This window comes from Alosa sapidissima, chromosome 22 (genome assembly GCF_018492685.1).
Source record: "Alosa sapidissima isolate fAloSap1 chromosome 22, fAloSap1.pri, whole genome shotgun sequence".
In the NCBI taxonomy this organism is placed as follows: domain Eukaryota; kingdom Metazoa; phylum Chordata; class Actinopteri; order Clupeiformes; family Clupeidae; genus Alosa; species Alosa sapidissima.
This window is the reverse complement of record NC_055978.1, coordinates 6,483,691-6,502,759: the sequence shown is the minus strand read 5'-3', so window position 1 is coordinate 6,502,759 and position 19,069 is coordinate 6,483,691. Positions and strand designations below refer to the sequence as shown.

At 43.9% G+C, this 19,069-nt stretch overlaps 1 protein-coding gene across 2 annotated transcripts in view; it reads right to left on the bottom strand.

Moving 5' to 3' along the window:
* LOC121697192 (plexin-B2-like) overlaps positions 1 to 19,069 on the bottom strand; it is a 179,141-nt gene that overhangs the window by 2,031 nt on the left and 158,041 nt on the right. For both annotated transcript variants that reach the window (XM_042078593.1, XM_042078594.1), the window contains exons 27-37: positions 18,317 to 18,383; positions 14,462 to 14,608; positions 12,002 to 12,158; positions 9,915 to 10,015; positions 8,733 to 8,817; positions 8,120 to 8,271; positions 6,446 to 6,606; positions 2,737 to 2,884; positions 1,206 to 1,270; positions 986 to 1,061; positions 360 to 434 (exon numbers count right to left, since the gene is read on the bottom strand). In XM_042078593.1, the coding sequence (XP_041934527.1) occupies positions 360 to 434; positions 986 to 1,061; positions 1,206 to 1,270; positions 2,737 to 2,884; positions 6,446 to 6,606; positions 8,120 to 8,271; positions 8,733 to 8,817; positions 9,915 to 10,015; positions 12,002 to 12,158; positions 14,462 to 14,608; positions 18,317 to 18,383 (1,234 nt within the window). The remainder of the gene's footprint in view (positions 1 to 359; positions 435 to 985; positions 1,062 to 1,205; positions 1,271 to 2,736; positions 2,885 to 6,445; positions 6,607 to 8,119; positions 8,272 to 8,732; positions 8,818 to 9,914; positions 10,016 to 12,001; positions 12,159 to 14,461; positions 14,609 to 18,316; positions 18,384 to 19,069) is intronic.

The window sequence follows — 19,069 nt, the reverse complement described above, 5'->3', positions numbered from 1 at the left end:
GAGAAAAGAGAAGAGAGGTTAAGCTTTAAAAACTTGTTTATAAAATCAGTACTTGACCCTTGACCCTACTACACCAGTCAAAAATAAACACCCTAGGGGCATACTGTATACTACAAAACAACCTTCAAAATCAATGATCTGATGGAAATGATCTGATGGAAATGATCTGATTGAAAGAGGGAGAGACGAAGAGGAGTAGATAAGGGAAAGAAAGAGAGGAGAGAGAGGGAGAGCAAGAGAGAGTAAGGAGGAGGAGAGACCGACTCCATCATTTGCTGACATAGGAAAAGAAAGAATATGAAGGGGGAGAGAGAGAGAGAGAGAGAGAGAGAGAAGGGAAGAGAAGAGAGTAGACCTACCCCATCATAGTATTTGCTGGCATACTGGTAAAGCTGGTGCAGAGCCACCTGGGTGTTCAGTTTGTCTGTGTGAGACTGGCAAACACAGAGAGAAAATAACGCAGTTTAGGACAATGAGGTGCACAAACATAAACACAGAGACAGACACACACACACACACACACACACACACACACACACACACACACACACACACACACACACACACTCTTTAAGGGTAAAAATATATATTTACATAAAATACTAATCATTTATCTCGCTCTACACAGGAAGAAAATTGAACATCTGTTAACTGTACGCCCTAACTACGACTAAGTGCAGAATATATACACATGCAAAGTTCCTGTGCATGAACAACGAGTATCATGTAGCATTGGGCAGCATTGGCCTGCCTCATTAATGTTTGCAGTTATTAGATTAGCTAAAGCTAATGTATTAAATTAGCACATTGCACTTTGCACTTTTCCCATCATTCAAATTAATCTGTTGTCCTAATGTCCTACTCTGTTTACACTGTCTCTCACACACAGGGAACAATTAAAGGGAACAATAGAAAAAAACTTGCATAGCAACATGACACACACACACACACACACACACACAGACAGACTGACACACACACTCACCCGTGATATTTCGGCAAGATGGGTGTTCATGTCCTGGTCACTCACTTGTACCATCTGTCTGATGCCCTTGTAATAACTAGAAGAACACAAAAATATCACCAAGGGTCACTCAAGGACACACTCAGATGTCAGGTTCAGGAACTTAAAGTGATTGCAACTGATTTTGTTGCAGTACAGGAACTCTGGAAAAAGAACTAAAAAGAACTGAAACATCACTCACTCGTCCACCATTTTCTTGTATGTGGAGATCTCCTTTGCATAGAGTAATTTGTTGCTTGGTGATTCCTGAGGAGATGATGGACAGACAACATAGGTAATCAGAATGATGGTTTTTATACACCAATGTACATATTGTTTACAGACAATTCCTCAGGGCAATTTGTAAACCATCTACTCCATCCTGTGATCTAAATAAATAAACTGATACATAAAAAGGTGCCCACACAATGGTGGTATCCCACAATGCCTTTTTTGGGTCCTCTTGCTATTTTGAGGTTCTGGTGCTTTTCCTGGACTACCACCAGATGACGCCATTGGCTTCACTTTCCTTGACCAGACGGTTAGTGTGGTCTCCATGGCCCCATGCTGTTCTCAACTGATATCTATTGTCAGCCCCAGTCTCTGGCTTTGTCTTACCTGTCTCTGGCTTTGTCTACTGTTTTTAGTTTGGTCTGTGATTTATGTTTCTCTGTTTGTTGACCAGCATTGATCCCATCTTGGCTAGCAGAGTTGGGAGTAGTTTGATGTCTTTTTTTAAGTCATTGACAGACAGTCTAAAAGAAACATTCAGTCAACCCTGTGCACATCTTGCCAGCCAGCAACAACCTTGGCATTTAAATAATTAATTCCACTTAGGTCAAAAGTAGCTAACTCCCTCAAATGGGACTAGGTAGATAATAAAAGTGTTTTCTAAAAGTTTTCTACCATTCTTCAGGGTGATGTAGGTAATTCCTTGTCTCAAGTCCTGCTTTATTTTTTCAGCCTGAATCTGTTTTCTGCCCTGTTTAATGGCCCTTGCCTGCCTTGTCTAAATGGGTCCTTGTGTCTCCCTTGAGAGTTCTCTCTGTTTGGAATGCCGCCGGCTATTTGCAGCCTCTTGATTTGCACCTCTGCTGATTAAAGTCTCTTCAATTCACAACAGCACCTGTGTCCAGACACTCTCCGTATCTAGATTCACCACCACTGCCAAGTCATGTTAACCATCTGGAGGACTCTAGTGACCGCAATCCCAGAGTCTCCCCACAACCTTATTACGGGCACATTTTCTTTTAGTTCCTGTCTTTCGATCTTGCAGACTAGAACAACTATCTCTCAAACCTCTGAATAAAATCAATAAAATCCTCAAAAGGCACACACAGTTGTGCTGGTATCTTACAACAACTTGCTGACTCACACTAAAAGTTTTCAGTTTCTTTTCTTTTAAAAACACTGGTAGGATAAGCCAAAGGCTTCTCAGGCCTTGTCAAGCTCATACACACCACTAAAAAGAGGCTAAAACTAGTTAGCGTTAGCACATTTCTAAGCATTTGTGACTGGAGTTTATTCACCTACACACCTCCCACAAAACCTGCCACCCATTCTGGGTATACAGTACCAACGGAACCAGACGTGTGTTCAAATTGAACGTTTTTAGTGAACATGTTTGTCTGAACACATTTGAACGACCACTCCCCATAAAAATAAAAAAAGTAAAGAGTGGACACAGGAGGATGGGGGTATCCCATGATGCACTTCCCTGCTGCGTTTCTCACCCTGCTGAGTTTGTGCTCTGTCTTGGTGCAGGCGTCCATGAAGGTCTGGGCGATGACGGACAGCGAGGCGTCCACCACCTCCGACATGTGCACGTCGAAGATGAAATGGGGGTTCTTCAGGATGTTCACCCAGAAACGCAGGGGCAGACTGCAGCGGGAGAGAGTGAAGGAGGGGATAGATAGATAGATAGATAGATAGATAGATAGATAGATAGATAGAGGGATAGATAGAGGGATGGACAGAGAGAGAGGAAGAAAGAGGTGGGGGGAGACAGAGAGAGACAGTGAGTATATAAATATATATACTCTTTTGATCCCGTGAGGGAAATTTGGTCTCTGCATTTATCCCAATCCGTGAATTAGTGAAACACACTCAGCACACAGTGTACACACAGTGAGGTGAAGCACACACTAATCCCGACGCAGTGAGTTGCCTGCTACAACAGCGGCGCTCGGGGAGCAGTGAGGGGTTAGGTGCCTTTCCTACTGGTCGGGGTTATGCTTCAGAGAGTGAAGGGGGTAGGGGGACAAGGAGAGAATGGCAAATGGGCTATTTATTACATAAAGTAAAACATGAACATGTACATATAGACAAGGTTACAGGCAACAAGAGCATTCACACACTCACAGAGAGAGAACATATTCATAATCATAATGTCTGTGTGTGTGTGTGTACTGTATGTTTGTGTGTGTGTCTGCGTGTGTGTGTGTGTGTGTGTGTGTGCGTGTATGTGTGTGTATGTGTGTGTGTGTGTGTGTGTGTGTGTGTGTGTGTGTGTGTGTGTGTGTGTCTGCGTCTGTGTGTGCGTGAGTGTGTGTGTGTGTGTGTGTGTGTATGTGTGTGTGTGTGTGTGTGTGTGTGTGTGTATTTCTGCATGTGTGTGTTCGTGTGCCCGTGCAAGCATTATTAAACTGCTTCAGAAATGTCTCTCCATCGGCAACTATACACCTTTTAATGGCCCTAAACTCCGTGTGAATGTGAATGCGAACATGAAGGTGAGAAGTGACTGACTCAAGGAAGTTGATTGGCGGCTCTGTGCTCTGCTGTACCGTCCCCTCTAGCGCCCGAGCAAGCACACACACACACACACACACACACACACACACACACACTGTGTCTGACGGATGGGTCCCCTCTGTCTTCCCAACCCACGCACTCACACACACTATCAAACATTCATCACGAGCTTGCTCGCGTCTCACACGGCCAGAAAGAGATGTCATTTCTCAAGGCAGAGGAAGCATATGAGCACAGACACACACACACACACACACACCACACACACACACACACACACCACACACACACACTTGAGGATCACATCACACTGATAGGTCTGTTCTTATTCTTCTCACACACAGGAGCCAGAGGGGTACATAACCTAACCTCTCTCTCTCACACACACACACGCACACACACACACATACACACAGTTACGCTAATAGAGTGTGCAAAACTAAACAATAAAATAATCATATCCACATTATCATAATATAAACCACCTACTCCCACAGGCAAACACATAGACACACACACACATACACAGACAACCATCTAGACACACAGACACAACCACACACATGCTCTCAGAGAAACACAGACAGCCACCTACAGTACACACGCACGCACACACACACACACACCTTTACACACACACTCGGTGCTCATAATCTCCCCACTAAAGTTGCCCTCTCTTCCAATTCCAGGGAAATCAATCTCACAGAGTCAGAGGTGCATCGCTAATGACTCACTGCTTCAGGTACCACTGAGAGTAGGCAGATACTGTGTGTGTGTGTGGGTGTGATGGGGTGTGTGTGTGTGTGTACACATGTGTCTGTGAGTGTGTGTGTGTGTGTGTGTGTGTGTGTGTGTGTGTGTGTGTGTGTGTGTGTGTGTGTGTGTGTGTGTGTGTGTTTGTGTGTGTTATCATGCAGATTTTACATTGATTGGTTAGTCCATAATCCAGTGCTTCATTTGCCTGATTAGAGTGGGAAACAGAGCAGGAAACAGCTGGCTCACGAACGTCTGAATGACAGCCAGTGAGAAGAGAGATAGAGAGAGAGAGAAAGAGAAAAGAGAGAGAGAGAGAAAACAGACTGAACTGGATAAAAATTTAGAAAGACAAATGAGAGATAGAAAGAGGAAAGACCAAAAGAAAGAAACAATATGGTTGACAGACAGGATATGAAGAGATGCATAGAGAGAAACTTATGGAGAGAGAGAATGAGTGAAGGATCCACAGAGAGAAGGGACAGAGAGATGGAGAGAAACAATAAAAGACAGAGGCAGAAGAAAAGAGAAGGAAAGAAATGAGACCCACAGAGAGAAAGAGAGGGAATAAAGGGAGAGAGAAAATGAAAAAGAGAGAGGAAACAGACAGATGAAAGAATGAGAATGAGAGAGAGAGAGAGTAAACAAAAAAGGAATGAGAGAGAGGGGGAGCAAACTAACAAAAAAGAAAGAAAAGAAAAAGTATGGGGGCGCTGTGGCACAACTGGCTACAGCGCCCATACCATATTTGGTGTGAGTCTGACCCGGGTAATTTCCTGATCCCACCCCACTTCTCTGTCCCACTCACTTCCTGTCACTCTCTTCACTGTCCTATCAGAATTAAAGGCATACCCCCCCCCAACAAAAAAAGAAATAGTACTGGGAGAAGTGAAAAAGGAAACAGGCAAAATAATAGGAGGAGAAGGAGGAAAGAGAGAGAGAGAGAGAGAGAAGGAGAGAGAGAGGGGAGTGGAGGTTGAGTGCTTGGAAGTGTGTTGGGGTCTGGCTCTGAGATGTTTAAGGGGTTCGAGACGTCACCTGTCAGCTTCAGACAGCTCAGAGCTCAGAGTTCCAACACACAGTGAATATTTCAACATGGCCTCGGAGGACGTTCAATAATTTACTCACATAAACCCACAAAGGGGAGAGGAGAGGAGGAAAGGAGGTGAGAGGAGAGAGAGGAGGAGAGAGGAAGTGAGAGGAGAGGAGAGGAGAGGAGAGGAGAGGAGAGGTGATGAGGTGAGGAGAGGAGGAGAGAGGAAGTGAGAGGAGAGGAAAGGTGATGAGGTGAGGAGGAGAGAGGAAGTGAGAGGAGAGGTGATGAGGTGAGGAGAGGAGGAGAGAGGAAGTGAGAGGAGAGGAGGAAAGGAGGTGAGAGGAGAGAGAGGAGGAGAGAGGAAGTGAGAGGAGAGGAGAAGTGATGGGGTGAGGAGGAGAGAGGAAGTGAGAGGAGAGGTGATGAGGTGAGGAGAGGAGGAGAGAGGAAGTGAGAGGAGAGGAGAGGTGATGAGGTGAGGAGAGGAGGAGAGAGGAGATGAGAGCAGACGTGATGAGGAGGAAAGAAGAGAGGCAGAAGTGTGACATGAGAAGAGGAGAAGAAAAGAGGAAGTGTGAGATGAAAAGAGAGGAGAAGAGAAGAGAAGAGAAGAGAAGAGAAGAGGAGAAAGAGGAGGACAAAAGGGGTGATGGCTAGGATGGATTTGGGCTCAAGTCTGAAGTAGAGGTTTAGTGTATGTGTGTGTGTGTGTGTGTGTGTGTGTGTGTGTGTGTGTGTGTGTATGTGTGTGTGTGTGTGTGTGTGTGTGTGTGTGTGTGTATAGAAGATAGAAATATACAGCTGGGCAAACAGTGTAACAGTGTGACATAGAAGACATGAGAGTTAGAAGTTGTGTGAGTGTGTGTGTGTGTGTGTGTGTGTGTGTGTGTGTGTGTGTGTACCTGTTAGTTTTCCAGATGTGTATCGTCTCCTCGTCCACGTTGTCGTGTTTCAGCGCCTGCTCGTCCAGGAAGTCGAAGAAGTACTTGACGGCTGGAGGGACGACGGCTCCGGAGCAGAGAACGCTGCGGAAGAAGTCATCAACGAACTGCTGCAGCGTACCCTGTTGGACACACACACACACACACACACACACACACACACACACACACACACACACACACACACACATGTGCATCCCCACATGCACACAATCATACATGTGTGCATAAGCACACACATACAGACACAGACACACACACACACACATACAGGCACACACACACACACACACACACACACAGAAAAGACATGCATGATAAGACACTCATTCTTATTCTGTACAGTGTGTGTATGAGCAGTGTCTCTTCTGCCTCTAAGGAGTCTGCTTTTCACCGGCCGCCTAATGAGATTTGCTCTCCGGTTTGTCCTGCATTATGAGTCTGTTTGCAGCCAGGCAGCAGCCCTGAAATATCTGTGTGTGTGCGTGTGTGTTTTATCCATGACCTTGATGACTGTGAGCGTGCGTGCGTGCATGTGTTAGTGTGTGTTCATATGTGTGACTGAGGTATGGCCGAAGCAAAATGTGTGAGGACAGGTAGAGAGAGACACCTACACAATGAGAAGCAAGAGGAGCGAGAGGAGAGGATGTGGAAAAACAGAGGGATAGAGAGGGATTGAGAATGTGTGAGAGAGCTTTCACTGCGGAAAAGTGAGGGATGCAGAAAGAGAGGAAGAGAGAGTGATACAGCTGAGCGGCTTTGGCCTGGGAGAGAGAGAGAAAGAAAGAAAGAAAGAAAGAAAGAAAGAAAGAAAGAAAGAGAGGAAAAGAGAGAGGAAAAGAGAGAGCTGCAGAGAGAAAGGAAGAGAGAAAGAAAATCTGGGAGGCAAATTGATGAAGAGACAGAGAGAGGGGGAAGAGAGGGAGAGAGAGAGAGAGAGAGAGAGAGAAAACTAAGTAGAGAGAGAAGAGAGAAAGAGCCAGAGTAAGAGAAAGAGAGAGATATTTATTTTACTTTTTTGCAAGAGAGAGAGAGAGAGAAAAGTGTGTGAGTAAGCGCTGTGTTAACAGAGTGGCCTTGTGAGCTAGATTATGGTGAAGAGGTAAGGAACAAACAAAGAGTTGGAGAGAGAGAGAGAGAAATAGAGAGAGAGTTTGGGAGAGCGAGAGAAAGAGAGAGAGTTTGGGAGAGTGAGAGAAAGAGAGAGAGTTTGGGAGAGTGAGAGAGAGAGTTTGGGAGAGCGTGAGAGAGAGTTTGAGAGAGCGAGAGAAAGAGAGAGAGTTTGGGAGAGTGAGAGAAAGAGAGAGAGTTTGGGAGAGTGAGAGAGAGAGAGAGTTTGGGAGAGCGTGAGAGAGAGTTTGAGAGAGCGAGAGAGAGAGAGAGTTTGAGAGAGCGAGAGAAAGAGACAGAGAGACAGAGATTGTGAGTGAGTAAGAGTTACCTTGACAGAGAAGAGCCTGGTCAGGAAGATTACGGTGAAAGGAAGAAAGTTAGAAAGACAGACTGTGTGTGTGTGTGTGTGTGTGTGTGTGTGTGTGTGTGTTGGTGTCTGTAGTGTATGTGTGTGTGTATGTGTGTGTGTGTGTGTGTGTGTGTGTGTGTGTGTGTGTGTGTGTGTGTGTGTGTGTGTTTTACCTTGACGGACAGCAGCCTGGTCAGGTAGATCTCGGTGATAGCTTTGGTGGTGGCCTTGTCCTTGATGCTTCCCTTCTTGGACTTTCCCTCCTCCAACTCATCCACCGGACGGACAAGATGGAACACCTTATCGTCCTCCAACAGAGCGTTGCCTGGACAACCCAGAGGTCGCATGACAATTAGCACACTGCTAATCAGCTACTAATATGACAAATACACACTACATTCCATTTCCTGAGGCGATTTCGGAGAAGACAGTGATGACTAAACATCTTCAATCTTAATCTAACTATCAATAAATAGAATTTTCTTCTAAATATGAATGATACATATGAAGCAATGAGTAGTCATGCAGATATGAATGTTTCCATGAATAAATTATAATATTAATGTCTAGGTATGTCTAAATATAAATACATGAATGAGATATAATGGAGTTTTAATGTGAATGCCATTGTGGAATGATTGTAGCAATGAATAGCTCAGTAAATAAAAAAGAAAGAACTTTGAATGTAGATGTAAGTACAATGATTGGTACTGATATTAAATATGAATGAATGTGGCCTAATTTGAGTGTGATTGCAATGCTAATGGAGGCTGATGAGGGACTCACGCTCTTCATGGTTATCCTGATGCTGATCAAAGGACTGTTGAGTGTGAAGGACTCTGGACAACACCAGTGTGGCGTTGTCTCGCACCTAAACACACACACACACAGAAACACACACACACACAAGGACAGACACACACGCAAGGACAGACACGCACACAGATACAAAGAGAGAGAGAGAGAGAGAGAGAGAGAGAGAGAGAGAGAGAGAGAGAGAGAGAGAGAGAGAGAGAGAGAGAGAGAGAGAGAAAGAGCGAGAGAGAGAGAGATTTAAAATCAACCAATCAATCAACAGGTCATTTTGCACAACTGCCTCCAATCAGAACTTCAGTTCATAACTACACACATCAGAGCCATTTCATTCCCTATTCAGCTAAACTGTGCTAGCGACATATAGCCAGCTCGCTGCCCAATGGCACAGAGGAACCTGCAAAACAGCACTCAATGCATCCTAATTGCACATTTACTTCCATTCATCTTCAAAAGGCTTTTATCCTACAGCCTTTTACACAAAAGATAAACATACAGGCTTGGTGCTGATGGCCCCGAGGTCTGCCAGTTAACAGACCACACTTTCAGAAAGACTTCACACTTTAGAAAAGTCTGGCGAAATACCCCAGAGAAAATGTACATGACTGAGAAGAAGAGTCTCTCGTGTGTCTGCCTGTGTGTATAAATGTGTGTGTATGTGGAGAAAGAAAATGGCCATTGGTGCCGATGGCCCCAAGGCCTGCCAGTTAACAAAGACTTTACAATTTAGAAAAGTTCTACAAGGAGTCATTACACAAGACTGTGCAGATACCCATGCTGTTAACCTGCTGCACTGTCTTGAGTCTGTCTTTTAGAGAGCATATGTGCTCAATTATTTTATTTTATATGTATTTATTTGGCCAATGCTTTTAATCCAAACTGACTCACAGTGAGGGAAAACACTCAAGCTGCAGTGCAATTGGATGGCAACAATAGTGTGACCGCCTTTACACACAATACAAAAAAAAAAAAAAACAGAGGTTGGGCATCAAACCCTTGAGCTTAGCATTGCTAGCACCTTGCTTTATCAGGTGAATTACTGCTTCTCAAAGATGACAAAAAAAGCTCTACAACACGGCAGTAAAGCAGCATTTGCCTGCAGGCTACACTAAGCTCAAGCTGTGCGTTGGAGAGAAGCAGAGGAGACAGACTCACATTGTAATGGGCCAGCGTGTTGAGCCTCTTCCAGCGGCCTTCTTTCTGGGAGGTCAGGTCCAGGTCAGAGAGGATCTGCCCCGTGGAGCCTGGGCGCCACTCTGTGGTAGGGGTCGGAAGTGCAGGGTTTGTGTTAAAAGAAAATTACATTACATTACATTACATTTAGCAGACACTTCTTGACCGAAGTGACTTACATATGTCAGCTATATTACAAGGGATCACATTGTCCCCGGAGCAACTTGGGGTTAAGTGCCTTGCTCAAGGGCACAACGGTGGAAGCCGGGAATTGAACCGACAACTTTCAGGCTACTGCACGCTAGCCCAGCTCCTTAACCACTACACTACCACCGCCCTACAACCGCAAAATGCAGTTGAAAGAACATGCTAACTTTTTGCCGTCTACTCCAGAGCTAGATAAGAGGATTCCTTTCAAACACTTCTGACTCTGAAATGACTCAAGTTGTACCTATGAAATATAAAATACAGTATCTCTCACTGTGTGTGTGTGTGTGTGTATGTGTGTGTGTGTGTGTGTGTGTGTGTGTGTGTGTGTGTGTGTGTGTGTGTGTGTGTGTGTGTGTGTGTGTGTGTGTGTGTGTCTGCTTGTCTGCAATCTGTGTGTGCATGTGTGTGAGTGAGAAAGTGAGTGAGTGGGGGAGAGAGAGAGAGACAGAGAGAGAGAGAGAATATTTGTATGTATGTATGTATGTGTGTGTGTGTGTGTGTGTGTGACTGTGAAAGGGTGTGTGATAAATGGTGTGCTCCCTGTGGGAATTGCACAGACTCCCATAACTCTGGCGGAACACCCCCAAAGAAAATGTAATTCCACCCATTCCCGCCTAACCTCACATGACTGAGAAGAAGAGTCTCTCGTGTGTGTGTCTGTGTGTATTAATGTGTGTGTATGTGGAAAAAGAAAATATGCATGGGTGCGTGCGTGTGTGTACATGTATGTGCGTGGGTCCGGGTGTGGTTGTGATTGTGACAGTGTGTGTGCAAGTGACAAGGATAGAATTTGTATGTGTGTGTGCGTGTGTGTGTGTGTGTGTGTGTGTATGTGTGTGTGTGTGTCATTCAGAGGCGTAGTCATATCAGTGATTCTGCAGTCATCCAGCAGAACCGCAAGACTACGGGACTGAATTAAAGAACCCTTCGGTTCCCTGCTCAAGGGTCCTGTTCCTTCTCAGAATCACAATGAGCCTGGTGCTCCGCTCTACTCTCTACTCTCTCTCTCTCTCTCTCTCTCTCTGTCTCTCTCTCTGGGTTTGGACATTGTGAGTTTCATTTAATTCCCCCACTTTCCTAAATTGTGTTCTATGTGTCAATGCAGAACAAGATCTAGGCAGCAGACAAGAAGTTGAGAAGACAAGTGGGCATTAACCGGACCAGGAGTCAGAATAACGCAGCGGCAAAGTTCACGTCAGAAAAGTTTTGGTGGTGAAATTTAAATAGGTTCATTAGCCAACACTTCCTGGCTGTGGGTGTGGATGTGTGCTAATTAGTGAACCCAGATGGCAAGTGCAAGAAGTTCTGGGGGCGATTTAATTGTTCTGAAAAACCTTAGGCACATACTGTACATGCCTGCTGTATTTGGGTGTACTTTGGACGAGAAAAAAGGATAAAAAAACATCTGCTGAATCATTTAGTACAGTTTAGACTAAGTGTGCAGATTTGCATGAAAACAAATTGATGCAGCATAAAACACTACATATACATATAGCATAATGATGGCAATGTACACACTGTAGATAATGCCTTTCCTGGGTACACCACATAGTGAAGTAGGTGGAGTGTTCAAAATAGACAATATATGAATGTTTGTTAATAGGATGTCAATGTTTAGAAATATAAGTATACAGATCTGTGTTGTATAAATGCATGGATATACAAATATCATGATACAGAATAAATGTATGTATATTAATATATTCAGAAACTGCATTAACATATGGTAAATATCCTCATACTGTATAAATGTTAAAATATATACATATTTTGGTATTGTATATTAAGGTATGGATATGTAGATGTTTTGAAGTTTGAGTGATAAGTGAATCTTGGTAAGGAGATGTCTCGTGTCTTACCTAGAGCGACACTCTCCACCTTGGGCCTCTGAGAGTATGGCAGGTTGCGGTACACCTGTTCGATAATCTTCTCCTTCACCTGCGAGATCGTGTCGCAATTCAGGACCTTCACTGGGGTCACGTCTGGGCCCTCCCCGTGCACCAGAACCTGCAGGGTCTGACCAAAGAGACGATATGGACAGCAGTTACACATCAGGGCCGCTGTAACCTCTATGACCTCTGAACTTTGACCTTCAATAACATCACACTCAATCTATATGGAAAAATCTTAGCGTTGTGCATGCTACATAAATGACTCACTCATAATTTAGTAACCCAACTGTGATATACAATTACAAGGATACAAGGATACAAGGAAGTTGTCACATGCATATAGTTACTGGAAGTAAGAAATGCAGTGAAATTATGTCTGGTGTCAGCCTATTTGTGCATTTATGGGGGGGGGGGTAAAAAGTGCAGTAGAAGGGGTTTAGTAGATTAAGTGGCAAGGGCTGCATAAGAAAGGTGGGGGAGGATTGGGATTGGGGGGGGGGCACCAACAAGGAGCACCCAAGAGCAATTGAACATTATCCTTTATTTGACCTACACTGGCAGATATTTTTCCATCACACACACACACACACAAAACAGAAGATAAGAAGAGAAACACACACACACTGATGAGTTTTACAATGACAGCACATACTATTTACAAGTACTGATTGAAAGCCGTTCCAATTGTTCAAACTTCAAAATGTCCAAAGACAAAAGCGTTTACAGTTTACCAACCCATTTTGTTGTGAATTCCTACTTTAGTGTGAGATTTTCCCCCTCGCGCCTCCCGGAAGCCCGCAGACAGGCCCATAGATCAGGAGAACCGACCGTAAACCCCCACACCCTTATCTGGGAGACACAAAACCAGACTGTGCCTACTGGCGTCCAAAGCCACATAAATCCCACCTCTCTCCCGCTTTAACCTCCCTCGCTTCCGCCACGGTGGCGATATTGATATTCTTCTCCGCCAGAAAAAAAAAATATATATAAAAAAAATAAAAAGTACTCAGGGCTACTGTGCGGAAAAGACCGATACTGAGCTTCAGTGCCTGGAATAGCGGCCATTTCCAGGGCGTTGTTATTATTGTTATTGTTATTTAGTGGGCCTGTGCTATCTTTCATTCCGTGGACACGTTATCAGCGCGTCTGCTTCTTGCTAAGACGGTCCTGTTTAGAGGAGCTCTGGCTGTTCTGGCTCTCCAGTCGCCGCATTAATAGTCTGATTAGAGGAAACCAGACTCACTGGCAGCCATTGCGGGTCTGTGCCCTCGGCGCCCTGACCTCACTGTGCTCGGAGCTATTACCACACAGAATTGAGGGAGATAGTGCTGAAAGGGCAGGTATAATGGACCTATAGTGTGTGTGTGTGTCCGTGTATGTCCGTGTGTGTGTGAGAGAGAGAGTTTGAGTAAGAGAGTGTGGGTGTACAGTACGTACACCATGTGGATCTGTGCGTGAGTGTGTGTGTGTGTGTGTGTGTGTGTGAAAGAGAGTGTGAGTAAGAGAGTGTGGGTGCATGCACACCATGTGGATCTGTGCGTGAGTGTGTGTGTGAGTGTATGTGTGTGTGTGTGTGAGCTAGTGAGAGGAAGTGAGGGTAGGTACATCGTGTGAATCAAGGGTGTGTTTGAAAGTAAGTAACAGAAAAGGAGAAAATGGTTGAGTTTTAATGTGTGTGTGTTAGGGTTGATGACCATCAGATGACTTAGATGCCAGTTGTTCTTAGATGCCAAGTTAGTAATAAAATGTATGTATAAATGTATCTGACAAATAAATGGCTTGACTTTACTTAAAAATTAGAGCTCAATATCAATCATGAAACTCAATATGTTTTTCAAGTGATAAATGTGTGTGTGTGTGTGTGTCTGTGTGGTTATGTGTGTGTGTGAGTGAGTATGTGTAAGAGAGTGTGGGTGTATGCACACCATGTGAATCTGAGCATGAGTGTGTGTGTGTGTGTACATGAGTGTGTGTGTTTGTGTGTGTGTGGATGTGTGTGAGCTAGTGAGAGCAAGTGTGAAGGTAGGTACATCGCATGGCTCTAGGGTGTGTTTGAAAGTAAATAACAGAAAAGGAGAAAATGGATGAGTTTTAATGTGTGTGTGTGTGTGTGTGTGTGTGTGTGTGTGTGTGTACTCTCGTGCTGAGTGAACACAACTCCTCCTCAGTGTAGTGAACACACTCTCTTCCAGCTCAACACAACTGAAGTAATGCTTGATGGACTGAATGTCTCAGCAACACACACACACACACACACACACACACACACAAGCGTTCCATGACCGCTCACCAAGACGCAGTACTCCACGTCGTCGCCGTTGAGGGTGTATATCTCAGCAACACACAGACACACACAGACACACACACACACACACACACACACACACACACACACACACACACACACACACACACACACACACTCACCAGGACGCAGTACTCCACGTCGTCCCCCAGCAGGCCCGTGTCGTTGAGTGTGTATTTGGCCTTCTTCATCTTGGCGTCCACCGGCCCCTTCTCCACCTGGTGCTTGATGGCCTTAAACAGCTTGTACAGAGGCTCTCCAACCGTGTCCTGCACATTACATTCAATGACGTCAGCTACTGTACATCCAATTACAATGACATACCATTACATTACACTCAATTGACTGAAGTCTATTTTATTTATCTGGATTACAATACATATAGTTACTGTATGCAGATTGCACTATATGTGGTCATCTACAGTATTTTCCCCAAAACGTGTCCTGAACAAATTACGGTACATTCAGTCACATGAAATAGTAGGGCAAGGTTACTAAATACATACTAAATACATTAACTTTAATTAACTTTACAAATACATTTCTTCACTTTTAACATTCAATTCTACCTTTTTGGTTTGCATTATATTCCATCAGTGTTGAAACAAATTCTAAGTGCCAAAAAGTAGAGAAAAATAAATAAATAAAAATAACAAACATCCCCAAATACAACAGTATGAGTAGACGGTCATAGGCCATTGATTTCCATGGTAACAGATGATGCAGTTGACTGTATGTGACTTGTTCAGGTGAATTAATAGGACATGTAGTTATATTATTCTCTGGTTTTATTAATAGGTGCTCTAAGCGATGTTGGTAACATCACTTCTGTTGACACTCAAACAAAACAGAGAACTAGCTCTCTATTCCCTCCCCCTCCCTCCTGTGCAATTGAAACTCTCCTAAACGCGCATCTCATCGGTGATTGGCTGGAACAGTTTGTTATGTTTTTAAGGTGCAGGGTGGACCAAGTTGTTTTTGTTGCCGTTTTTGGAGCCTGGACTGTCCACGTTTTTTACAGTGTATTTAGGGCACAGGCAACTAGCGGATGGTGAGGTGATGTATGGGACAAAAACTGTTTTAGCTTCGACACCATGTAACATCGCTTAGAGCAGTGTTTCTCAAAGTGTGGTCCGGGGACCGGGGACCACTGTTGGTCCGCAAGCTACTGTATCTCAAGTGGTCCGCAAGCAGACATGATAAAATATAATATGAGTTGTTTGCAATATTAAACCAACTTGTATGTAAATCCAAACAGTTCTGCAACACTGCCTATGTAAGGTATGTCGGTTTAAATCATATGAATCATCTGACACAATAAGCAAGGACATGTATTGTGTAATATACTGTTAAAGTCTACTCTTTTTTTTTTTAGCTAGTTGGTCCGTGAGTTTTTTGTTATTAGTTAAGTGGTCCTTGGTCAGAAAAAGTTGGAGAAACACTGGCTTAGAGCACCTTTAACTATGGTACACTCAATACCACACTGCGCTGTAGCCCAAACAGAAACCCTCCATGTTACTGGACCTGACTCTGATGTAAATAGGAACACACTGGCATGTGTTTTACATTTGCTTTACATTTATAAATGTTAGATACACTGTGCACTGTCCCTTTTTTTTTTAACATCCACCGCAACCGAGAAGAACATAAAAGACACCAACAAACGCTTGCATAATAATTAATTCCTTAGGCTGTATGTCTAACGGATGCAAACTTCCAACAGTACAGGGTTGGATTTCAGCTAGTTTTTGTATGCTGTTTTAAAAGGGGCTGCTATCTCCTTTGGTTCTGCCTAAGAGGGCCCTGGGTCTTGTTTGCAATTCAAATCTATGTAAACGTTGGCTGAGCCTGTTGATTTGTGTGAGCTTATGAGCGTTTAAAAGGCTTATAGGGGCCTCTGCCACTGCAGACATCCTTGTCCAATTTATGCCCTTCAGGTAAGTAGCTAATTAGGTGGGACAGCTTTGAGAAGAAACGCAGCGCAGCGCAGCGCAGCGCAGCGCAGCGCAGCGCAGCACAGCGCGTGGGACCGGCACAAAGTTCTCCTCCGCAGTGTGTGTGTGTGTGTGTGTGTGTGTGTGTGTGTGTGTGTGTGTGTGTGTGTGTGTGTGAGAGAGAGCATGCTGTGTTTCCCCCATACTTCCTACAGAGTGATACATTCACATTTACCCACATACTCACACACAAAATCATCCACTGAAAGTGTATGCCTTCTAACTTTCAACACACAGACAGACCAATCGACACTATACACTCTTACACACACACAAGCGTTTGTTTTCTCATTGCTATGCAGTAGGGTCCTGGGAGAATGTGTTGGTTTGAGGTTCTGCTGGTTACAGATTCCGAGAGCTTGTGTTTTTATCATCATGGATTCTTCAGTGAAAACATGGAATGTCCAAAAGTGCTTGTGTGCTCTGAAGCTAACAAGAGTTGTGTTTACTATTATTGCAATATCAGAGGTGTAAAAGTCTGGCTTCAGAAAGTAAAAGTCCTGTGGGGTATACTACGAAGCACGTTAGACATATCTAGGCTATGTAGACATATCGAGGCTTGACAAAGCCTTGACTCAGGGGTATACGTTAAGTGATACTACGATTGCAGTTATGTGATATATTTGTCAAACTAGGCTTTCAGCTCAGATCTGTGCGCGTTCTCGGTGTTGGGATGACTTTGGCCAATCGTGTAACATGGAGACGCACAAGACCGCCTCTATTTAAAAACAATTACTTCCGCATTCATGAGCGATAGCTTAATCTACACTGCGGTCATTTTTTGTGTCTAACCTATAACATCAAATAAATCAATTGTCATCAGTTGTTGTATTGTATGCACGTCTATAGTGGGATATTTGCACGCACAGCACTATTAAAGCGCATTCGAGATCCAAAATGTTAGTAGAGGTGGAGCTCCACCTGTAAGATATATGACAGAATCCTACACGTGAGATAACTTCGTTTTTAAGACAATTGATTGGTCAGTGTGCGGTAGATTACACGATTTGAGCTATAACTTAGCACATAACCTCCTCTCGACCAGGTTTGGTTGATAGCATGAGATACCATGGTGATATAGCGACACTAAAACAGATCCACTTTCGTGTCACAGCATACCCTGGCTTTGAGCGCAACATACCTCGCTAACCCACTAATCGAGATTCGTAGTACACCCCACTGCTGCATTTCTGTTTGAACCCTTCACTTAATCAGCTGATTTTAATTAGCACAACTCTTAAGCCAGGTAGATCAGCTAATTAGTGAAATCACCTGTATTATGTGCACAGGTAGAACCAATTCATGGGTTTCATCAGGTCCCTTTCCACAGGTGTATAAAATCAAGCACCTTAATTATCAATGCAGACTGCATGGTGTTTGATTAATATTAATACACCTGTGAAAAGGGACCTGATGAAACCCATGAATACATGGTAGGACTTTTACTTTCTGAAGCCACTTTTACATCTTTGTGAAATATAAACCTTTTTTTAACAAACTTTTATAAACTGATCTGACGTGCTGTTCAATTCCCATAGTTGAAGTCCCATTTCTGTTTTGTGACTAATTACTATTTAAAAACCTTTTTTTACAACATTATTTAACATTGATTCATCTAACACAACAATAAAGCTGGTGGCTATAGACCTCTGAAGTTCGCCTACAAAAAAGCAGCCATCTTTGACATCCGGTATCTGGCGATTTTTCCTATGGGAAAATAACATGGGGATTTTAAATTATCGCACCTGTTAAACTATTGCAGGGATGAATAAGTCTGAAATGCAGACGTTTTCCTGAACACACTTTTGTCCTCTGCCTTCGAGTGGATACTGTGATCTCCGGTACGTGACGGTGGCTCACTTTTTTGCTACCCCAGAGCTAACTTGCAATGCAACTTGCCATAGATGGCCATTTTGGTTCTTTTTTGTAGACAAACTTCAGAGGTCTATTCTGGGGGGAAAGAAGTGAAGCATGATGGGATACCTTGAGGAACTGGTACAAGCAGATGGACATCCAGTTGCACAGCATCCTCTCCACGACAGTCTCTGACCTGCACACACACAAGAGACAGATAGATAGATAGATACTTTATTGATCCCCAACGGGAAATTCAAGCATTCATTACCAACGCTTTTTTAAAGCTGGTGGTTTAAGCACACACACACACACACACTCAAAGTAACAGACATGATCTGAATGCCTGAAAGCGAATACATGATACTAGCACTGAAACTCCAACTCAAACAAGAAACAAATTCCACCGAAAACACCTCAAGACCTACATCACCACACACACACACACACATCAATTCAAGGTCTCTCCTCCTGATTCCTTGCTTCCCCACACGTGCACAGACTTTTTAAGACTTTCTAAGACACACATCCACACACCCACCACAAAACGACACACACACACACAAACACACAGTGGACTGCGATTTCAGCAAGACATGCCTGAGGGCATGGGTGTGTGTGTGTGTGTGTGTGTACAATGTGTTTGCATTTAGCCAGTGATGTTTTGCCAGGGGATTACAGGGCTGAAATCAATGGAGAGAAGCTGGCGTTTGCTTACTGCTTGGCACTGGACCTGGCTGTCCCTGTGCAATTAGCAAGTCAGAGCAAACCAATAAAGAAATGAATAAGATCAGCACAGAAACCTGCCGCAGGGGGAGAGTTAGGGGGAAAGAGAAGCACAAAGAGATACACACACACACACACACACACACACACACACAC